At 37.5% G+C, this 20,354-nt stretch overlaps 2 protein-coding genes across 9 annotated transcripts; one reads left to right on the top strand and one right to left on the bottom strand.

Annotated features, from left to right (window-relative positions):
* Positions 1–615: 615 nt before the first annotated feature.
* LOC125468617 (anthranilate synthase alpha subunit 2, chloroplastic-like) lies at positions 616–20,006 on the top strand. Of its 4 annotated transcripts, none has more exons than XM_048564675.1 (11): positions 616–810; positions 1,104–1,288; positions 1,377–1,550; positions 16,960–17,111; positions 17,447–17,562; positions 17,811–18,057; positions 18,148–18,204; positions 18,405–18,557; positions 18,857–18,937; positions 19,130–19,216; positions 19,486–20,006. In XM_048564675.1, exons 3-11 carry the CDS (start codon positions 1,445–1,447, stop codon positions 19,807–19,809), a joined length of 1,323 nt encoding a protein of 440 aa, XP_048420632.1. In that variant the 5' UTR covers positions 616–810; positions 1,104–1,288; positions 1,377–1,444; the 3' UTR covers positions 19,810–20,006. The 4 variants fall into 4 exon arrangements, with proteins under 4 accessions (XP_048420632.1, XP_048420631.1, XP_048420630.1 ...); XM_048564674.1 differs by having other exon boundaries at positions 616–1,152; positions 1,189–1,288; positions 1,388–1,550; XM_048564676.1 differs by having other exon boundaries at positions 778–810; positions 1,388–1,550.
* LOC103960772 (putative disease resistance protein At3g14460) lies at positions 4,128–13,706 on the bottom strand. 5 transcript variants are annotated; one of them, XM_048564662.1, is made up of 6 exons: positions 13,351–13,706; positions 13,086–13,157; positions 9,890–10,017; positions 9,585–9,767; positions 4,881–8,489; positions 4,128–4,768 (listed from the first exon to the last, which is right to left on the bottom strand). In XM_048564662.1, the coding sequence occupies exons 5-6, from the start codon at positions 8,447–8,449 to the stop codon at positions 4,744–4,746; spliced, it is 3,594 nt and encodes a 1,197-aa protein (XP_048420619.1). In that variant the 5' UTR covers positions 8,450–8,489; positions 9,585–9,767; positions 9,890–10,017; positions 13,086–13,157; positions 13,351–13,706; the 3' UTR covers positions 4,128–4,743. The 5 variants fall into 5 exon arrangements, with proteins under 5 accessions (XP_048420619.1, XP_048420622.1, XP_048420623.1 ...); XM_048564665.1 differs by lacking the exon at positions 9,890–10,017 and having other exon boundaries at positions 4,128–4,499; positions 4,717–4,768; XM_048564666.1 differs by lacking the exon at positions 9,890–10,017 and having other exon boundaries at positions 4,128–4,496; positions 4,717–4,768.
* Positions 20,007–20,354: the final 348 nt, after the last annotated feature.

The following is a 20,354-nucleotide window of genomic DNA, read 5'->3' as shown; positions in this document are numbered from 1 at the left end:
ACGACAAGGAGAAGAAGAGAGAGATGTTTGTAGAATTGTAGGGGAATGTGTGTTGTTATCCCTCCTACATTGTGCCTTTATTTATAGTAGTAAAGGAGAGAAGATATTTCTTTTTTCCCAAGGAATACAAGATATAATAAGAAATGATAACTAAAATTAAATTTAATCTAAGATTTACATAATCATACTTAAACTAGAAATGTTTACAACATTTTGATTATTTTTTAATAGTTAATGTAACTTTAGGTTCAATAAAATAATAAAATAAATATTTGACATATTAATTAAAAAAAAAAAAAAATTTAACACTTGTATTCAATTTACCCATCAAATAAAATTTTAACGTAGAATACTTGACATCTCGAGTTAATAGCTAATCAAAGACCAGGGGGATCTCGCATTACAAATCCACAACACATGAGAACCACTCGTTATTATAAAGTAAAAATCTTTACCTAATTTTTTGGTGCTTTATGGATTTCACTTGTCAATAATTTAATTCTAGTGGTGGTGGTCGGCCCTTTAATGCTGCGGGCCCAGTCCAGCATCATTGGCAACATCCCCATCAACAAAAACTGGCGCAGCCCTATGCGGGTCCTTCTCCTTCTAATGTTTATTCGGTTAGGAATACTTCATTACCCACATCGGCACCCTTCCTCCTTCGCTTGATTCCTTTAATTTTCATCTTCGCATTGTCTTTTTTTCTTCCCGACCTTTGTAATATTTTTTGTTGCTCGTTTCAATTTTTCTTCTGGAGCAGTTGATTCAACTACATTTGCTTTCTGGGATGTGTTTGGTTTCCTAGAAAATGTAGAACTAATTGAGTATTAGCCATTTACATTTGAGTATCTATGATTGTTTTGCTGGAAGAAAATAAAGAAAATGAATTTCTGGGTTTTTAGTTAATTGTGTTTTGATTTACATTGTAAAATGCTAATTTCGGTTCGATTAGCCGAACAGTGAGAGTGGTGGTCATTATATGATTATAATCTGCCCAAATTTAAGAATTCAAAATTTGATTCTGTCAGGCAATGTCTGTTTGTAAGGAACTGAATTGGTTATACTAATGCGAGTTTTGATTTGTACGATTGATTTTACTGCAGCCGACGAATCAGAGAAGTTTGTAGAAGCCTCGAAGAAGGGGAATTTAATTTCTCTGTCTCGGAGCATATTCTCGGATCATCTAACTCCTGTTCTTGCTTACCGGTGTCTGGTTAAGGAGGATGATAGAGATGCTCCAAGTTTTCTGTTTGAGTCAGTTGAGCCGGGTTCCAACGACTCCAATGTTGTAAGCGTCCTCAGCCCCTTGTATCATTTGTATTTGTTTGCATCTCACTTTAGACAATAATTAATGACTTACATATTTTTGGTGTCAGTCATTTGTTAGGGCCGGTACAGTTTTATTGGTGCCCAACCATCCATTGAAATCGTGGCTAAGGAGAACATGGTTACCATTATGGAGATCGTGGAGGATCCAATGACTGTTCCTCGGAGAATCATGGAGGGATGGACACCCCAACTTCTTGATGAACTTCCAGAAGCATTTTGTGGTATGATCAGTACACAAATAACATGCTTTAAATTCTTTAGTAGTACTCATATATCTTAATCCTCTCAGTTTAAAGTAAATCACTTCTCCTTAAATGTGGTTCATTGACAAAACTTAACTCGTTTATAGATTGGAAACATTTTGTGACTATAACCATTTCTATTTTTCAAATGTGTCTACTATAGAAAGCACATGTAATTCACTGGGTGCAATTAGATCAATATTCTTCTGTTGAGGAGGCCTTCAGTGATGGAATAAATAGATTGGAAACATTGGTATGTAGAGTTCATGACATTATCACGTGAGTAATCAACTCCTTTCTTTCACATTTCTTTTCCATATATATTTTTTATTTTGTTGAGTTTCTATTCCTCTCTTATGATCTACTCATCCCTCCCTCTTTAATGCCAGTTTTAATAATAAATGTATGCATACGTAAAATTGAATGGGATAAGATTAATCAACAGTCAATTTCAACTTGAGGCCGCCTCAGGGCTGGAGGACTTAGTTCTCCATACTTGTTAATTACTTTTTTTTAAAATAAAAAAAGAACACTTAAGGCTGATGTAAGAATGTATCAACTGTCAATTTCAGCCCGAGGCTGCCTGCAGGTTCAATAGAGTTCAACACTCAACTCTTTGGTACTAAATTGGAGGACTCAAGCTTGACAAGTGAGGAATATAAGGAGGCAGTTTTGGAAGCTGAAGAACACATTCTAGCTGGGGATATATTTCAGATTGTATTAAGCCAGCGTTTTGAGAGGCGAACATTTGCAGACCCATTTGAAATTTACCGAGCATTGAGGATAGTTAATCCAAGTCCGTATATGACTTATTTACAGGTTTGCCTCGTTTTCAGTGAGTCATTGGTTCCAAATTCCAATCTACTTGTTCACCTTGTGATTTTGAGATTATAAGAGTATATACTTCCATGATCAGGCTAGTAGGCTGTATTCTGGTTGCTTCAAGTCCGGAAATTCTGACACGTGTGAAGAAGGTAAGTAAAGGAAGTCCAAAATTTTTTAACATCTGAGCGTTCGTCTTATTCTGTTGCTAGCTCCTACAAGATGTCCTACGTTTTATGTTTTCTTTGGTCCCTTTTGTTTTCCTACTATAGTGTTGTAATCTTCATTAGTCAAATTGCTGAGCTGTGTGTTTCTTATTTTTGTTAATAGCAAACGATCACCAACCGGCCTCTTGCTGGGACTGTTAGAAGAGGGAAAACACCTAAAGAAGATTTATTGCTGGAAAAACAGCTTTTGAATGATGAAAAGCAATGTGCAGAGCATATTATGCTTGTAGACTTGGGGAGGAATGATGTCGGGAAGGTTTATAATCTTTCCTTTCACCTATTTGTATGATTATTACTGTATGTTGAATTTTATTCTCGATAGTGTAATACCATGCATATGCTAAATATTATTCTCCCCGGTATCTATTTCAATCTATGGCAGGTAAAAATATTTCATTATGCATCTTTCAGCATTAGCTTAATAAGTTTACACTTGGTGCCTTGTCTGTTCTTGGCTTACGTGACTACTGTTTCTTATATTTAGAAGATTTTAATCATGATCTGTTTTTTCTTACACATAAGAAGTAACGTAATATCTATATCGATTGATGATACATCCGGGCATCTGTAGACATTAGTTTCAGAATTTTTCCTCATGCTATATCTATTTTCATCAGTGTGACGTACTCAACCACCAATTGAATTAAGGGATGAAAGTTTAATGTAATTGTAGGTCACTGGAGAGTTACTTGATGATTTAACTAGCTGGGATGTTCTGCGTACTGCGTTGCCAATTGGGACTGTCAGTGGAGCACCAAAGGTTTTCTTCATGAGCCCTTTTTCATTTTTTGTTGGCATTCTTGTTTTGTTTCTTAACAGTTAGCTAAATTGATCCTAGACTTAATTAACCTGTATAATCCTGCAAGTACAAACCTTGAGGATTAACCTAATCAGTTAGGAATCGGCTTATTACACCACTATTGGTTGATATATGGAACACGATGTTGTGATTTCCTAATCTATCCTATATGGACTCGCTTAGGATTTTCGAGTTTCCTCATTTACTGCAATGCAGGTGAAAGCCATGGAGCTGGTCGATAAGCTAGAAGTGACTAGATGTGGTCCATACAGTGGTGGCTTTGGGGGAATTTCGTCTTCTGGCAACATGGACATCGCCCTCGCTCTGAGAACTATTGTTTTCCCAACTAGCTTTCGGTATGATACAATGTATTCATACAAGGATGCAAACAAGCGCAGAGAGTGGGTCGCTCATCTCCAAGCTGGGGCACGAATTGTCGCTGACAGCGATCCAGCTGATGAGCAGAGGGAGTGCGAGTGGCTGCTGTGCTTGCGCGCGCTAATGATCTTGCAGAGTCGTCATTCGTTGATAATTGAATATGTTTTTGCTTGCATACAGAATCTGGTTGGCAATATATTTCGAGTTTTTCTTGGCAATTCCAGTTTTAGTTGGAGTTGAGGTTAGATTTCAGCCTTTGGATCTCAATTCAATGGATCTCAGTAATCCATTCCCACAAAACCAGATCTCTGTTTACATGTGCCAAGGTAATGAAGATAAGGCTGTTCCATTTCAACTTGAAAGATATATTAAGGATTCATCTGGTCTTACAACATTAATACATGATCATAGATTCACAATTTCAGAGACAAAATCATCATCCATATTTTTCAAACCAAACGTCTGAACTCACATTCCACAAAGTACCAAAATCTACCTCTCAATAGACATTATTTGAAAACAAACTTGAAAAAGGAAATTTGAACACTTGAGCTCATAAACTTGTTAAAACTTTAAAGCTCGTTCTCTAGGACTGGAAAATTGTGAATTAACATGGTGACTCCCTTGGCACTGATAAGAATTGTCTGTCCATCTCGTCAGCAGAGTTTTTCATATTTCGAAGCTTTTGCTCACCAAAGACTACTGTCATACAAAATAACCGCCATAAGACACAAAGACAGCAAAAAAAGAGGGAGTAGAACAACACTGAAACAATTCCACTCCATTTAACCATCAATTTCAAGCCTCTGAGAGATGGCAGCTATCCCAATGCTGGTATTGAAAAACAATATTCACAAGCCACAAGTCGAAGAGTGACAAGATGAGAGAACAAATGAGTCATCTCCTAACCATATTGTACCTCCGTATCTTTCTATCACTAGTACTTTCACGTTTGTATGGGACACGAGTACCTGTAAAATTTGTTATTACGTGAATATTAACATTTGAAATTTGTTTGTTACTTGAAATTCACACAGCCGGATAGTAGTGAAACACATAACCACACTTTGACAAATTACGTACCATTGCACATCAATTATTACTTCGGAGATGTGAGAAATCTTGGCCCAATCTTCTCCCGTGTCTCTCTGGCACCGATCTTTTAGCAAAGGGGATCCTGAGATCAGTAGACGAGAAAGAGAAGTGGGTAGCCCTTCGTCTGGCAAGCTCTGGAGTTGAGGACAAAAAGAAATCTCCAACGCCTTGAGGGAGATGAGGTGTCTTAACGCCTTGCCATCAATGGCTTTCAGATTCGGAAGATGGGAGATTTTGAGAGAAGTGAGAGTGGTTGGCAGCAGCCCCTCTTCTGGAAATGATTCGATAATATATTCTTCACATTCTGAGAATTTGACATGCAAGTGTTTGAGAGAGGTGATTGTTTGCAGACCCCACCGCATACGGTTTGCCATCAGTTTTTTACAACTCCAGATTCTGAGTGAACGCAATTTAGACGGCAATCCCCCTTCCGGAAATGATTCCAATTCTGGAGATTCAAATATGAACAAAGACTCGAGAGATGGGAGAAGTGTATGCATCTCCCCTGGCAGTGACATGAATTTGTTACATTCATAGATTTCCATCATCTTCAAGTTGGGCGCTTGCAGTCCTTCATGGGGGAAACCCACAAATTCTGGGCATCCCTTTATCTTCAAAACATCAAGGGATGGGAATGTAGATTCTTCCGGAAATGATTTAAATTCTTCACACATCTGTATGAACAGGGACCGAAGAGATGAGAGAGAGATTTGCATCTCTGCTGGCACTGACCACAAGTTTTTAGACCTGGACATAGATATCTCCTTCAAGTTGGCCGCAAGCAGCACTCCACTACCCACAAAACATACCATATTTGGGCAATCTGATATTTCCAACTTAAGGAGGGATGGGAGTTCAATACTGAAATTATTGCATCCTTGCGAACAAGCAAGGGATTCGATATTAACTTCCTGCAAACTTAGCTGCTCAAGTCTTGGGAAGTAGTCTAACGGTATTTTCCCCGTTAGTTTGGGACACTTCTCCAGACTAAGCTCACGAAGATTAGGAAAATCTCTACCTTCTTCTTCATCCTCTCCACGGAAATACCACTCTTGCCATTCCTGCATATTGCAGAATCTCAGAACCTCCAAAGATCTAAATGCAGGTTTAATTCCCCCATAAAACTCAGAGCCCACTGATTCCACTCCATTCAACACATCAATTTCAAGCCTTTTGAGGGAGGGTAGCTGCCCTAATGCTGGCAGGAAAAAACAATATCCGCAAGCCACAAGTCGGAGATTGATAAGATTAGAGAAAGACCCATCTCCTAACCAACTTGGAAACGTTGTACCACCATATCCTTCTATTGTAAGTACTTTCACGTTTGTATGGGGCTGCAGGTTGCACAGCACTCTTCTATTGTTTTGAGAATCGATAGTGTCACCTTCCCATTTGAAAATTACTTTTCTGAGACGTTTCTTGTCCCTCAGTTTGGCTTCCAAAGCATCCTCAGCATGTACAATATTTTGAAGCCCTGAAATATGTAGTTTCCCACGCAATTGCTCAAACCCCTTTAGGTCAGCAATGTTTCCTCCAGTATCATTGTCTAAAACAAATTCACCTCTAAATGTCTGGAGATCTTTCAATTTGCCCATGTGGAGTGGCATCTTTTTTATCACCGTACTTCTTATATCAAGATGGCGCAAATTGATTAGTCTTCTCAAATCAGTGGGCAACTCAACAAGATGGCGACAATTCGACAACAATAATGTTTGCAAATTACACAAACTGCATACCGTATCTGGTAATTTCTGGATTAGAGTGTCACACAAGTCAAGGTACCGTAGATGCCTCAAGTTTCTAATCGAATCAGGCAACTCCTCGACACGTAGTTTGAGAACTCTTAAACATTGTAGCATTAAAAGGAGATCAAGCTGTACTGTCGGCAATGAATAGAGGTTGCCTAGAATGAAGGTGCGCAGATACTTAGCTTCAAAAATAGTGTCATATCTCTTGAAATCAACATTAGACGATTCCATACAAGAGAAATGACGACCCTTGCTCACATTGCCCAATGTGAAGTCGTGGTCTTCCAAACTAATGCAAAATTCTCCGGATGCATACGTCGCCAAATCATGAATCAGATCATGCATGATGAAACTGTTATTTGACGACGAGTGCTGAAAAAATGACCGTGAGATTAGGTCATCAAAGTATTTCTCTCCAACATCTTCTAACAAAGTCTTCTTTTGGGGTTGTAAAAGATCTTCAGCCATCCACAACAAAACTAATTCAGACTTGCGAAATTCATAATCTTTGGGAAGTATTGAACAATAGGCAAAACAACGCTTCAACACCAGAGACAAGTACTGGTAGCTTAGCCATAGTGCAGGCATAATGTCCGTCTTTGTATCTGACAACTCCCATATTTCACTTTTGAGTACATTTTCCCATTCCTCCACGTTTGATTCAGAGCGTAAGAGAGCACCAAGTGATTTCACAGCTAAAGGAAGACCGTTACACTTGCTAACGATTTGCCTTCCAATTACTTCAAGATTTGGATCCATATCAACAGTTGCATTTTTTAAGGCATGTTGTGCAAATAAAAACCAACAGTCTTCCTCAAGTAAGTGCTTTAAATGGTGGGTTGGAAAAGTACCCATCGTAGATGCAACACCATCATTCCGTGCGGTGACAAGGATCTTACTTCCATGAGCCCCATACTCGAAGGGGCGCCTTAAGGAATCCCAAATATTGTAATTCTCGTTCCAAACATCATCAAGAACAAAAAGAAACTTCTTCCCCACCAGAGCATCTTTGAGTTTAACTTGAAGCTGGTTCAGGTCTGTGGTATCATGAGTTTGTGAAGTGACTGATGCATAAATTGTTTGTGTGATCTTAACAACGTCAAATTCATCAGAAACACAAACCCATGCTTGGAGCTCAAAATGTTGCTTCACTCTATCATCGTTGTACAAGAGTTGAGCAAGGGTGGTCTTTCCGATCCCACCCATCCCCACGATCGGAATGACGCCTATCTTACTGTCAGCAACGTCATCTGACAGCAACAATTTAATGATGTCTTCTTTGTCATGAGCTCTTCCATACACATCAGAGCCTTCACCCAAAGAAGTTGAAGGTAGTGTTTGAAAGATTCTGTGATTTCCACCTTCTTTCAAACCAAAGGCATCTTTTTGTTCTACAATGGAGCCTAGCCTCTCAAGAATATCCTCTATCTTCGAGTCCACTGACTCCTCAAAAGCATGAAAAGAAGCAGATATGAGGTCTTGTACCTTGCTTGTGCTACTTCCAAATTCAGCTTCTATTTTCCGCCTTAACGCTTCTGTCTTGATCTCATCCAACAGGTCCTCTGCATTATGGACTACCTCTTTAAGCTTATTCAGCCACTGCCTCGCACCTGAGTTACTAATTTGCTTGTTTTCAGCATCATCAAAAACGGCATTAAGATACAGCAACATGGTCTCCAACTTGTTTAGTAACCCACCGGTCCGTTTCTTTCCCCGGATGAAGTTCTTGACATCCAGAGAATCCAACTTCACAAATACTTGCTGGAAGAAACCGGAGAGAACGGCTCCACCTACCACCGCCAAAGCCATGATCGATCTCTTCTTTGCAAATTAATGGAATTCAGTTTTGCTGGGAGACAATAATCACAAATTAGCTAGCAATATCAACGTAACGAAAACTATGGTTAGTTTTCGCTAGATAAACAAGGTGAAACCAAGAGTTGTTGGATTGATAATAAACAAAGACTGACTATATTATATTTAACACAATAGTAGATGCTTTTGGAGTCGTTATCGCAATGTTCGAATAATTGGGAAGGAATCGCATGGTTTAAGGCTTCTCGATCCCGTGTGAGACAAAAAATAGGCAGCTGTCTTCGTTTGGCACTAGCAAGAGTGCCTGTGCGATGCTACGGGTGTTAAGTGTATATGATATGCAACACTACTTACATACATGTGGAAATCTATTTTACAACCCTATTTACATTAAGAAACAAATAGGTGTCCAAGTGTCTATATTACGATTATTGGTTTCAGGTGTGGAGTTCATAGAATTCATATGGATTTGAGCTGAAGAGTTTGATAAACTCGCTCTAAACTCCAATGAATTACACGCCCGCTTATCTACAGGCAATTCATCATCAAGCTCAGTACGCTTTTGACCTTGACTCTGCATTTATAACTCAACCTTCCACAGAAACCTAATACATATCTACTCTTGCATGATCTGAGCATTAAATCCACCTTAATTTATAGTTCTTATAACTGAATTCAACCCATAAATCTAATTCTGAATTACCAAACAATTAAAAGAAACAAATTTTAGCATCAGATAACACTTCATGCAGACATATAGCATGAAATACAAACTTATACTGAAAAATTGAAACCCGAAAATAGATGATCATCAACAAGCACCCAGACAATTAGCAAAAAGATGGAATCAAAATGAATTTTACTTATGTGAAATCTTGCGTTTTTATCTCTTACCCAACACGCAAATCTCCAGTAACAATACAAATTCAACAATAACCAATTCAAAAAATAAAGAAATTCAACAAAATAACCTAGAAAATAAAAAATCACATCCCACGCAAAAAACACACATCAGGTTGTTCATATCAACATGGTTGGTGTGATTATGTATTTAAAGGCTGCAGATCAAAGAAGAAAACAAAAATTAAAAAAATTAAAAAAAAAAAATTGAAATTATGGTTGTTTGTACCTAAGGTGAAGTAGTTGTTGGTGGTGTTGTGGTTTCTGGTGTTAACCGGCCTTCTAGTCAATCAAAGACCTTGAACTATTGAGTAATGCGGAGACTGGGATTGAAACTTTTGATTGTATGTGTACACTTGTGTAATCTGCTACTAAAGGTCCTCTCAGACTGAACGGAAAGCTTATGCAGCATCTGCAAGCGAAACAGGCAGAGTATCATTTGATTTTCTTTTGCTAATCTTTGCTTTTGTTAGGGTAAGTTGTCAACAACACATTAACATAAAATCTACAAAGAAAACTATGATCCTTTCTTACCCCTTCTAGCTAATCGACATCATTTGACGGCATGAAAGGCTAACAATTAGATTTTGTATGGGAAGACTCTTGAGGAGCAATTTCGCTATCAAAAAAATTTGGAACCGGAGCTAAAACAGAACTTCTCTCTACAAAATAGACGATTCGAGGAAACAACAAATCACTTACGAGTTAAGAATAAGCAAAAATCTACTGGATAAAAACAGAACAAGTCCCTATAACGACAACACTTTGGGGAGCAAAAATACATCACTTACGAATGAGCAAAAACCTACGTTACCTAAGTCTCTGAATAAAATTTTGAATAAAGAAAAATAAAACCGACTTTGCCTCTGTTTCTGATAAAATGCTTGATCCCTAGTGACTTGATGTGAAGTACTGAATGACGTGTCATCTCTTGTTATTTCAGTCATGCTTTTGTGGTCTAAGGAGATATATATATATATATATATATATATATATATATATTTTCAACGGTTTTTTGTCATTTATTTGGACTTTGACGATTTATTTCGTCATTGCGGCTTAATTTTTTTTATTCGTCGTCGGGGATCATAATTTTTCAGGGTCGGAGTAAGGCAGTTGGAATACAGTTACCTCAAAAGTCTGGTCAGCAGTGATGCCACCATCATCCTGTTCCAGAGCTGTGGGCGAAGTCCAAGCAACTTTGCTAAGAATGACCATGCTTGTTCTGTAAGGCATGGGGATCTGATCGAGTATGGAATCGGCCAGACCCTCTATATGTCTTGGAGTTACTACAATTTCGGAATTGGCGTGCATTGCAAGTAATCACAACTCCTAAGAGGATGCAATATCTACTTCTAAATATCCTCTAGGATTCTCCCAGCTTAGTACAAGGAATCTATCCTAAAAAGGTCTCTCTCCCAACTAGTATAAATACTCTTCTAGAGTTTGTCTAGTACTTGCTAACTAACTTGACCGTCGGAGAGCTTTTGGCTGGCACAACCCCCGGTTGTCTCTATGCATGGTAAAATTGGGGATTCAGGAGAACCCTACAACCATCTGATGACCTTCCATGTTATGAATTGTCCGACCCCTCACAACACCATTCTCGATCGGAACTTGTTGCACAAGATGAGAGCTGTTCCGTTAACTTATCATTAGCTGCTCCGTTACCTCACCCTAGATGGGGTAAAGGACAAAAAAAAAATAGGATCAAGCAGCGGCACACTACTGCGCCGTCGAAAGCTTGAACATAATCCGGAAGGGAAAGCGGTACTCCAACACTCCCATGGATGATTCAGCATAACAATCACAGTCTGGAGGTCAACAAACGAGTTACAAAGAGTTCAACCTAGACCTTGACCCCCAAGATGATAGCACATCAAGTCAAAGGCGGACAAGGACACAGTGTACATCACCTTGATCCCAACAAGTCGGAGCACAAAGCCAGGATCGGGTCAAAACTAACCGATTACGAGAAAGAATTGTTCACCAACTTCCTGCGGGCCACAAAGATGTATTCGCCTGGTCAGCAGAAGGCGTACCTGGGATTGATCCCTGTAATCTGCCTTTGTCCCCACTTGGATCCAATCCATCGTAAGGACTGAATGAAGCAAGATTATAGAGGCCAAGATCGGCAAGCTCAAGGACGCCAACTTCATCATCAAAGTTTACCATCCGAACTTGCTGGCCAACATTGTGCTGGAACAAAAGAAAATTGGCAAATGAAGGGTTTGTGTGGACTTCATGGATCTAAACAACGCATGCCCGGAAGATCCATATCCATGTTGTATTGAAAAATGCACCTCCGAAGTGGCCTCGGGCAAGCTCCTGGATTACTGGTCATTATTTTCTAGTTCTACTTTGGCAATGATATTGTAAACCAAAGATGTGCGAATTCCAGGCCGTTTCTATATACCAAACCTCCATTTGTAGGTACATTTGTTAGATCGGTATAAAGTAAAGATTTTTTTTTTTTTTTTAAATAGTTGATATTGATAGTACGTCAAGAAGTTATTGACTCTTCCGATCGGGATTCATCTTGATATATCCCATTTTTTCTGATCATTGCAAATTTGCAATTACCAAAATTTACAGGACTAAACAGATGGAACAAAGAGAAAGTGCAAAATGGTGTTTTAGTTAATCAGTTAAAATTCATTAAGCCATCGATTTACTACATTGCAAAATCAAAGCGACAATTTTAAAGTGAAAGTTTATAATATAATGAACTACATCGCAAAACTAACAATAATGTACAGAATATGAATTCATATAGGTGAATAATACTTACTATGTACAAAATTATTTCATTATTTTCTAGTTCTATTTTTGCAATGATATTGTAAACCAAAGATGTGCATATTCCAGGCCGTTGTAGGTACATTTGTTAGATCGGTATAAAGTACAGATTTTTTTTTTTTTTTTTTTGGTTTTAAATAGTTGATATATTGATGGAATGGGAAGAAAGTCATTGACTTTTTCAATCGGGATTCATATTGATAAATATCCCATTTTTGCTGATCACTGCAAAATATGCAATTGCCAAAATGCAGAGGACTAAACAGAAAGAACAAAGAGAAAGTGCAAAATGGTGTTTTAGGTAATGAGTTATCTCTATTAATTAAATAAAAACTCATTGTCAACCAAAATTTTATGAAATTACTAGTTTAACCCTCTAATTAAAACGAAACATGAATAAAAAATATGGGCAGAAATGTAATTTCACACAACCAAATTTTACTGTTTTTTTTAAGCATCACCCATATGTAATCCTAACATATCTCTAATTAAAAAATAAATAAATAAAAATAATTAATTAAATAAATAAATAAATAAACTTCCCACCCTCATATTCTCTATCACTCTCTTCCACTCTCCTTCTATTTCAAAAACAAAAATAAAAAATTTTCAAACACACTTTGTGTGTGCTGATATGCTAGTAATTAATTAAGCCAGCTATATACAGAAGCTCAATCAAACTAAAGGGTGAGAGATTGAAAGTGAAAGCCACAGTTCGTGTTGAAATCATTAGTCCTTATTTCTCTTATACATAGACGTCCCGTCCATTTCTAGCATAACAAATAAAAACTAAAAGCCAAATAAAATTTCAAGGACAAACCTCATATGATATGAACCTTTTTTTTATTTGAAATTTGTTCTCATCATTGTGCCTATCAAATTTGCAGCAAGCAATCAACGTTAACGGAATGCCAAAGTATGAGATTTTTACCTGTCGGTCGAGCAACAGCAATCAATACAACAGCCTAATCCAAAGGTCAACCCCCTTCTCCAATAGAAAACTCTACGTTACACAAATTTATTGAATTAGAATCAAAATAATGAGATTGAAGCCAAAATTTTAAACTAAAACCATAAGACGACATTGAAATGAATAAAACCCTAAATCAATTGAAGACCCTATTAAAAACTACTCGCTGATTTTGAAATTATACAAAATCCTCCCTGATTTCGAAACTTGAAAGTCGACTTCATACCTTAAATTTGAATTTCGAAGATGAAAGACGAACGCATGAAGACAGTCCGGATCGCTCGGAAACAGATCGCAAGACTTTGAAGCGATTGAAGAGTATGAGAGTTGATCGAAGAGATGAAGCGATGAAGCGGTAAGTGAAGCGACGACGCCAACTTTCGTCAACTCGATAATCAAAGAGTTGTTGGATTTGATCATAAACAGAGACTGACCTTAATATATTTAACAATGTTGTAGATGCTATTGGAGTCGTTATCGCAATGTTTGAATAATTGGGCAGGACTCGCACAGAATCTGCACTCACATTTGTAATCCTACATACCAGAATCTGCATTCACATGATATTAAGCAAACAGACAGTTCATTACGGCAATTTTTGTGCATTTAAAATGATCTCTGAAATTTTCGTATCTTCTTAATTTGATTTTGATATTTAAAATCAATAAAAGTGGGTCTTGAGTTTGTCTATCATCAATCACTCTAGTCTTTTTGTGAAAAATTTCTGTTAAATAAAGACTAAATGACAAAAATATCTTCAGTTTGATAGAAAACTAAGGGTATTTTTGTCTTTTTACCTTATTGAATGGGGATTTTTCACAAAACGACCAAAATGATTGATGGTGGATAAACTAAGGGTTCAGTTCTATCGATTTTAAAATTTCAGCTCAAAATGAGGAGTTATACCAATTTCAGAGAGTATTTTAGCTTAAAAGCCTAATAATATTTATGCTTAGCCCATTTAAATGGCAATTGGGTTCTTTAAAGGATGTAATCAAACTCGGATTTGAGAGAATTTTAAAAGACTTTAAAATCCTAGTATAGTCAATTAAAGGATTTTAGAATCCATTCAAATCTAGGTGTAGTCAATTAAAAGATTTTAGAATCTATTCAAATCTAAGTGTAGTCAATTAAAATATTTTAAAATATTTTAAAATCCATCCAAATTTAAGTGTATTAAAAATATTAAGATTTTGAATGATTTCAAAAAGTTGTGGATTTTATGGGATTTGAGAGTAAAAAGTATATCTAGCCAAGAGTAAAAGGAATCCAACCTCACCCCCTAGGATTTCAAATCCTTCCACCACAATCCATTCAAATTCTTTAAAATCCATATGAATTTTGTAGGAGTCTTTAATCCTTTTAAATCCTATCAAATCTATCACTTTTAAAATCCATATAAATTTTGTAGGAGTCTTTAATCTTTAGTTTGACTACACCCCTTAATCTACAGAAAAATAGATAATTACAATGGTACATTGCATGATTAGATTATCAAGAGTTCATAGAGGCAAAATGATGCTACAATCAATGGCCGAGTGACCCCGAACCAGCGTAGTAAAGGATAGAAACGTAAATCCAAGATTCGGAAAGCTAAAAATTCACCAAATTAGAGAGAAAATCTCAATCAATGTTATTAATGCATGAATGTTCATTACAATAGAAATCAAAAGGTGTAAATAGAATTAAATTCAATCCTAAGTGTGAGCCAAAATAATTTCAAAAATCTTGAAACTGACACGTAAGCTTTTACTAAAGATTAAATAAGAGTAAATTACACTTTACCACTTAAGGTTTGTGATCGATTTCAATTTCTTACAACATCTTTAAAACATTTCAATTTCACACCTCAAGTACTATTTTATTTCAATATAATACATCCGTTTCATTTTCTATCCATTGATCCGTTAAAAGCTGATGTGGCAGTCACGTGGTACAAATATGACAACCTCGTTAGCTCTTAACGAATCTGATCTTCACCGCGTAGACTTAAAAGGTGATGACTTCTGTACAACTAAGAGCGCGTTACAAATCTACAACACATGAGAACCACTCGTTCTTATAATGTAAAAATCTTTGCCTAATATTTTGCTGCTTTATGGATTTCACATGTCAACAATTTAATTCTAGTGGTGGTGTTCGGCCCTTTAATGCTGCTGGCCCAGTCCAGCTTCATTGGCAACATCCCCATCAACAAAAACTGGCGCAGCCCTTTGCTTCTGTTCGGCCCAATTTTCTGTCCAATTTTCCTCAGCCCAGATGGCCTGCTCCTAAGCCCTCCTTGGCGCTATAACTGCAATAAGTTCCAGCATATCCAGACCTGCCCGCACAGGTACTGTGGGCCTGATCAGGCCGCACCCTTTGCTGCAACCCAGTTTGAACTGCAGCCTGACCCACTTTGGCATCCCGACACTGGTGCTACCCATCACATGACGAGTCAATCGTCTTCCGTTGCTCATACGGAGTCCTATGCGGGTCCTTCTTCTAATGTTTATTCGGGTAGGCAATACTATGTACATTACCCACATCGGCACCCTTCCTCCTTCGCTTGATTCCTTTAATTTTCATCTTCGCATTGTCTTTTTTCTTCCCAACCTTTGTAATTTTTTTGTTGCTCGTTTCAATTTTTCTTCTGGAGCAGTTGTTTCAACTACATTTGCTTTCTGGGATGTGTTTGGTTTCCGAGAAAATGTAGAACTTTGGGGGGATAATTGAGTATTAGCCATTTACATTTGAGTATTTATGACTGTTTTGCTGGAAGAAAATAAAGAAAATGAATTTCTGGGTTTTTAGTTAATTGTGTTTTGATTTACATTGTAAAATGCTAATTTCGGTTCCATTAGCCGAACAATGAGAGTGGTGGTCATTATATGATTATAATCTGCCCAAATTTAAGAATTCAAAATTTGATTCTGTCATGCAATGTCTGTTTGTAAGGAACTGAATTGGTTATACTAATGCGAGTTTTGATTTGTACGATTGATTTTACTGCAGCCGACGAATCAGAGAAGTTTGTGGAAGCATATTCTCTGTTCTTGCTTACCGGTGTCTGGTTAAGGAGGATGATAGAGATGCTCCAAGTTTTCTGTTTGAGTCAGTTGAGCCGGGTTCCAACGACTCCAATGTTGTAAGCGTCCTCAGCCCCTTGTATCATTTGTATTTGTTTGCATCTGACTTTAGACAATAATTAATCACTTACAAATTTTTGGTGTCAATCATTTGTTAGGGCCGGTACAGTTTTATTGGTGCCCAACCATCCATTGAAATCGTGGCTAAGGAGAACATGGTTACCATTATGGACCACAGAGAAGGTTGTAGGACAGAGGAGATCGTAGATCGTGGAGGATCCAATGACTGTTCCTCGGAGAATCATGGAGGGATGGACACCCCAACTTCTTGATGAACTTCCATAAGCATTTTGTGGTATGATTAGTACACAAACAACATGCTTTAAATTTTTTTAGTGGTACTCTTATCTTAATCCTCTCAGTTCAAAGTAAACCACTTCTCCTTAAATGTGGTTTGTTAACAAAGCTTAGACTTTTAAACTTGTGGTGAAGTTATTTACTCCTTAAATGTGGTTTGTTAACAAAGCTTAGACTCGTAAAGTTGTGGTGAAGTTATTTATAAAAATGAAGACCACGCTTTGCTTAATTTTTTCCTTTTGTCTCAAAGTTTTGGACTAGGCAAGTAGAACTGTGGACTCTCGCAAAAGACTTACTTGTCACAAAATTGCCATAAATCTATCCTCTTATTATTGTATAATTCAGTCTTAAAAAATTGAGGTTTCTGAAGTCACTAGTTGGTGGTTAACAACATCCATTCTCTTTATCAGGCGGCTGGGTTGGTTACTTCTCTTATGATACAGTACGTTATGTTGAGAAGAAAAAGCTGCCATTTCCGAGTGCACCACCAGATGACAGAAATCTTCCTGATGTTCATCTTGGTCTTTATGACGATGTGATAGTGTTCAATCATGTGGACAAGGTACTGTGATTTTCATGCTAGATTTTAGTGAAGAAAATATATAAATTGGAGACACTTTGATTCAAATGCATGTCAGCGTAATGACATCTGCTTTTTTTCTGTTAAAATAGTTTTTTTTTTTCTTCCTAGTTACTCGCTCTTATGCTTATTCTTTTTCTTCAAAGTTCTACTTTGTTTTTTCCGCCACGTTGAATCAGAATATTTGCATCCTACTCCATTACTGAACTAGGAGAATTAGTTAACTGCATGCTTTGGTTGTAAATTTTTATTTTAACAAATAGGGTGCTACTGTTGTGGCTATAACCATTTCTATTTTACAATTTTGTCTACTATAGAAAGCACATGTAATTCACTGGGTGCAATTAGATCAATATTCTTCTGTTGACGAGGCCTTCAATGATGGAATAAATAGATTGGAAACATTGCTATCTAAAGTGCATGACATTATCACGTGAGTAATCAACTCCTTTCTTTCACATTTCTCTTCTATTTTTTTGTTGAGTTTCAATTCCCCTCCTATATTCTTACTCATCCCTCCCTCTTTAATACCAGTTTTAATCATAAATTATTCAAAGGTCAATTTCAACTTGAGGCTGCCTCAGGGCTGGGGGAATTAGTTCTCCATACTTGTTAATTACTTTTTTTTTAAAAATAAAAAACTTAAGGTTGATGTAAAAATGTACCGACTGTCAATTTCAGCCCGAGGCTGCCTGCAGATTCAATAGAGTTCAACACTCAACTTTTTGGTACTAAATTGGAGGACTCAAGCTTGACAAGTGAGGAATATAAGGAGGCAGTTTTGGAAGCTAAAGAACACATTCTAGCTGGGGACATATTTCAGATTGTATTAAGCCAGCGTTTTGAGAGGCGAACATTTGCAGACCCATTTGAAATTTACCGAGCATTGAGGATAGTTAATCCAAGTCCATATATGACTTATTTACAGGTTTGCCTCGTTTTCAGTGAGTCATTGGTTCCAATCTACTTGTTCACCTTGTAATTCTGAGATTATATGAGTATATACTTCCATGATCAGGCTAGAGGCTGTATTCTGGTTGCTTCAAGTCCAGAAATTCTGACACGTGTCAAGAAGGTGAGTAAAGGAAGTCCAAAAAATTTTAACATCTGAGTGTTCATCTTATTCTGTTGCTAGCTCCTAAACCTCTACGATGGTTCCTACAAGATGTCCTACATTTTATGTTTTCTTTGGTTCCCTTTGTTTTCCTACTATAGTGTTGTAGTCGTCATTAGCAATAAATTGCTGAGATTTTCATTTCTTATTTTTGTTATTAGAAAACGATCACCAACCGGCCTCTTGCTGGGACAGTTAGAAGAGGAAAAACACCTAAAGAAGATTTAATGCTGGAAAAGCAGCTTTTGAATGATGAAAAGCAATGTGCTGAGCATATTATGCTTGTAGACTTGGGAAGGAATGATGTTGGGAAGGTTTATAATCTTTCCTTTGTTGTATTTGTATGATTATTACTGTATGTTGAACTTTATTCTCCAGAGTGTAATACCATGCATATGCTAAATTTTATTCTCCCCGTTATCTATTTTCAGTCCATGGCGGGTAAAAAGTATTTCACTGATGTATATTTCAGCATTAGCTTATTAAGTTCACACTTGGTGCCTTGTCTGTTCATGGCTTACGTGACAATATTTATAAGAATTTTATCATAATCTGTTTCTTTCATTTAGTATATTGTGGCCATAATAATGCGATTGATAATTTGTTCATGCAGGTCTCAAAACCTGGTTCTGTCAAGGTTGAGGAGCTCATGAACATTGAGCGTTATTCCCATGTCATGCACATAAGTTCAACAGTAAGTATCTCCTTTCGGTGATACACATAATAAGTAACCTAATATCTATAACGATTGATGACACATCCGCGCATCTGTAGACATTAGTTTCAGAATTTATTTTCTCATGGGGTCTATATCTATTGTCATGAGTGTAATGTATGTACTCAACAACCAATTGAATTAAGGGACGAAACTTTAATTTAATTGTAGGTTACTGGAGAGTTACTTGATGATTTAACTAGCTGGGATGTTCTGCGTACTGCGTTGCCGGTTGGGACAGTCAGTGGAGCACCGAAGGTTTTCTTCATGAGCCCTTTTTAATTTGTTTGTTGGCATTCTTGTTTTATTTCTTATTAATTAGCTAAATTGATCCTAGGTTTAATTAACCTGTATAATCCTATGAGTACAAACCATGAGGATTAACCTAATTAGTTAGGAAACGGTTTATTACACCACTATTGGTTGATATATGGAACCTGATGTCATGATTTCCTAATCTATCTTATATGGACTCGCTTAGGATTAATTTTTTGAGATTCTGCATTCTTAGCTCTACTGCAATGCAGGTGAAAGCCATGGAGCTGATCGATAAGCTAGAAGTGACTAGACGTGGTCCATACAGCGGTGGCTTTGGGGGAATTTCGTTTTCTGGCAACATGGACATTGCCCTTGCTTTGAGAACTATTGTTTTCCCAACTAGCTTTCGGTATGATACAATGTATTCATACAAGGACACAAACAAGCGCAGAGAGTGGGTCGCTCATCTCCAAGCCGGGGCAGGAATTGTCGCTGACAGTGATCCAGCCGATGAGCAGAGGGAGTGCGAGAACAAAGCTGCTGCTCTTGCGCGCGCTATTGATCTGGCGGAGTCCTCGTTCGTTGATAATTGAATGCGTTTTTTGCTTGCATACAGAATCTGGTTTGTAATATATTATATCAGATGATGGGAATGTATGAATAATGTGAGTTTGATAAAGTGAAAAGATTTGATGTTGGGAACTGTAAATTATATCAGATGATGGGAATGTACATCAAAGTGAGAAGATTTGATGTTGGGAACTGCAAATTTTGAAACCCTAGTTAATCATTGCTGCTTTTGCCCTTCAAACTTTTTGCGAACAGCGCCGTCATATGTTGAAACCCGGAACAGATTAGAACGATCACAGGGCAGAGTTTCCCTTGCCTTCATGGCTGTATCCGTTGTCGCCATGAAAATTTCTGCCCGACCTCTGTTCTTAGAGCAGCTCCAGCGGGAGCTTTTGCTCTGGGCACAGGCCCGTGAACAGGGCTAGAGAGCCCGATTGATTTGGTCCAGCGTGTGGTAGCCCGAGGGACAGGCCCAGCCCGGGGGAGAGGCCTGGCACGAGTTGCCAGCCCGAGAGTCCGAAGTGGGTGTGACGTTAGGGCGACGTCAGCTACTTTTTTTATTTTTTTT

Source organism: the organism of the source record quoted next, unplaced genomic scaffold (assembly GCF_019419815.1).
Source record: "Pyrus x bretschneideri cultivar Hongxiangsu unplaced genomic scaffold, Pyrus_bretschneideri_v1 Contig39, whole genome shotgun sequence".
NCBI lineage: Eukaryota > Viridiplantae > Streptophyta > Magnoliopsida > Rosales > Rosaceae > Pyrus > Pyrus x bretschneideri.
The sequence above is the reverse complement of the archived record's forward strand: the minus strand, read 5'-3'. Positions and strand labels throughout refer to the sequence as shown.

Excerpts from the sequence above, each read along its gene's own strand:
- LOC125468617 (XM_048564673.1), top strand. The coding sequence starts at position 1,067 with ATGCGAGTTTTGATTTGTACGATTGATTTTACTGCAGCCGACGAATCA. Across the intron at positions 1,289-1,387 it reads GTTCCAACGACTCCAATGTT|GGCCGGTACAGTTTTATTGG; the intron begins GTAAGCGTCCTC and ends GTCATTTGTTAG. Across the intron at positions 1,551-16,959 it reads ACTTCCAGAAGCATTTTGTG|GCGGCTGGGTTGGTTACTTC; the intron begins GTATGATCAGTA and ends TCTCTTTATCAG.
- LOC103960772 (XM_048564662.1), bottom strand. The coding sequence starts at position 8,449 with ATGGCTTTGGCGGTGGTAGGTGGAGCCGTTCTCTCCGGTTTCTTCCAG. Across the intron at positions 4,769-4,880 it reads GTAATAATTGATGTGCAATG|GTACTCGTGTCCCATACAAA; the intron begins GTACGTAATTTG and ends CAAATTTTACAG.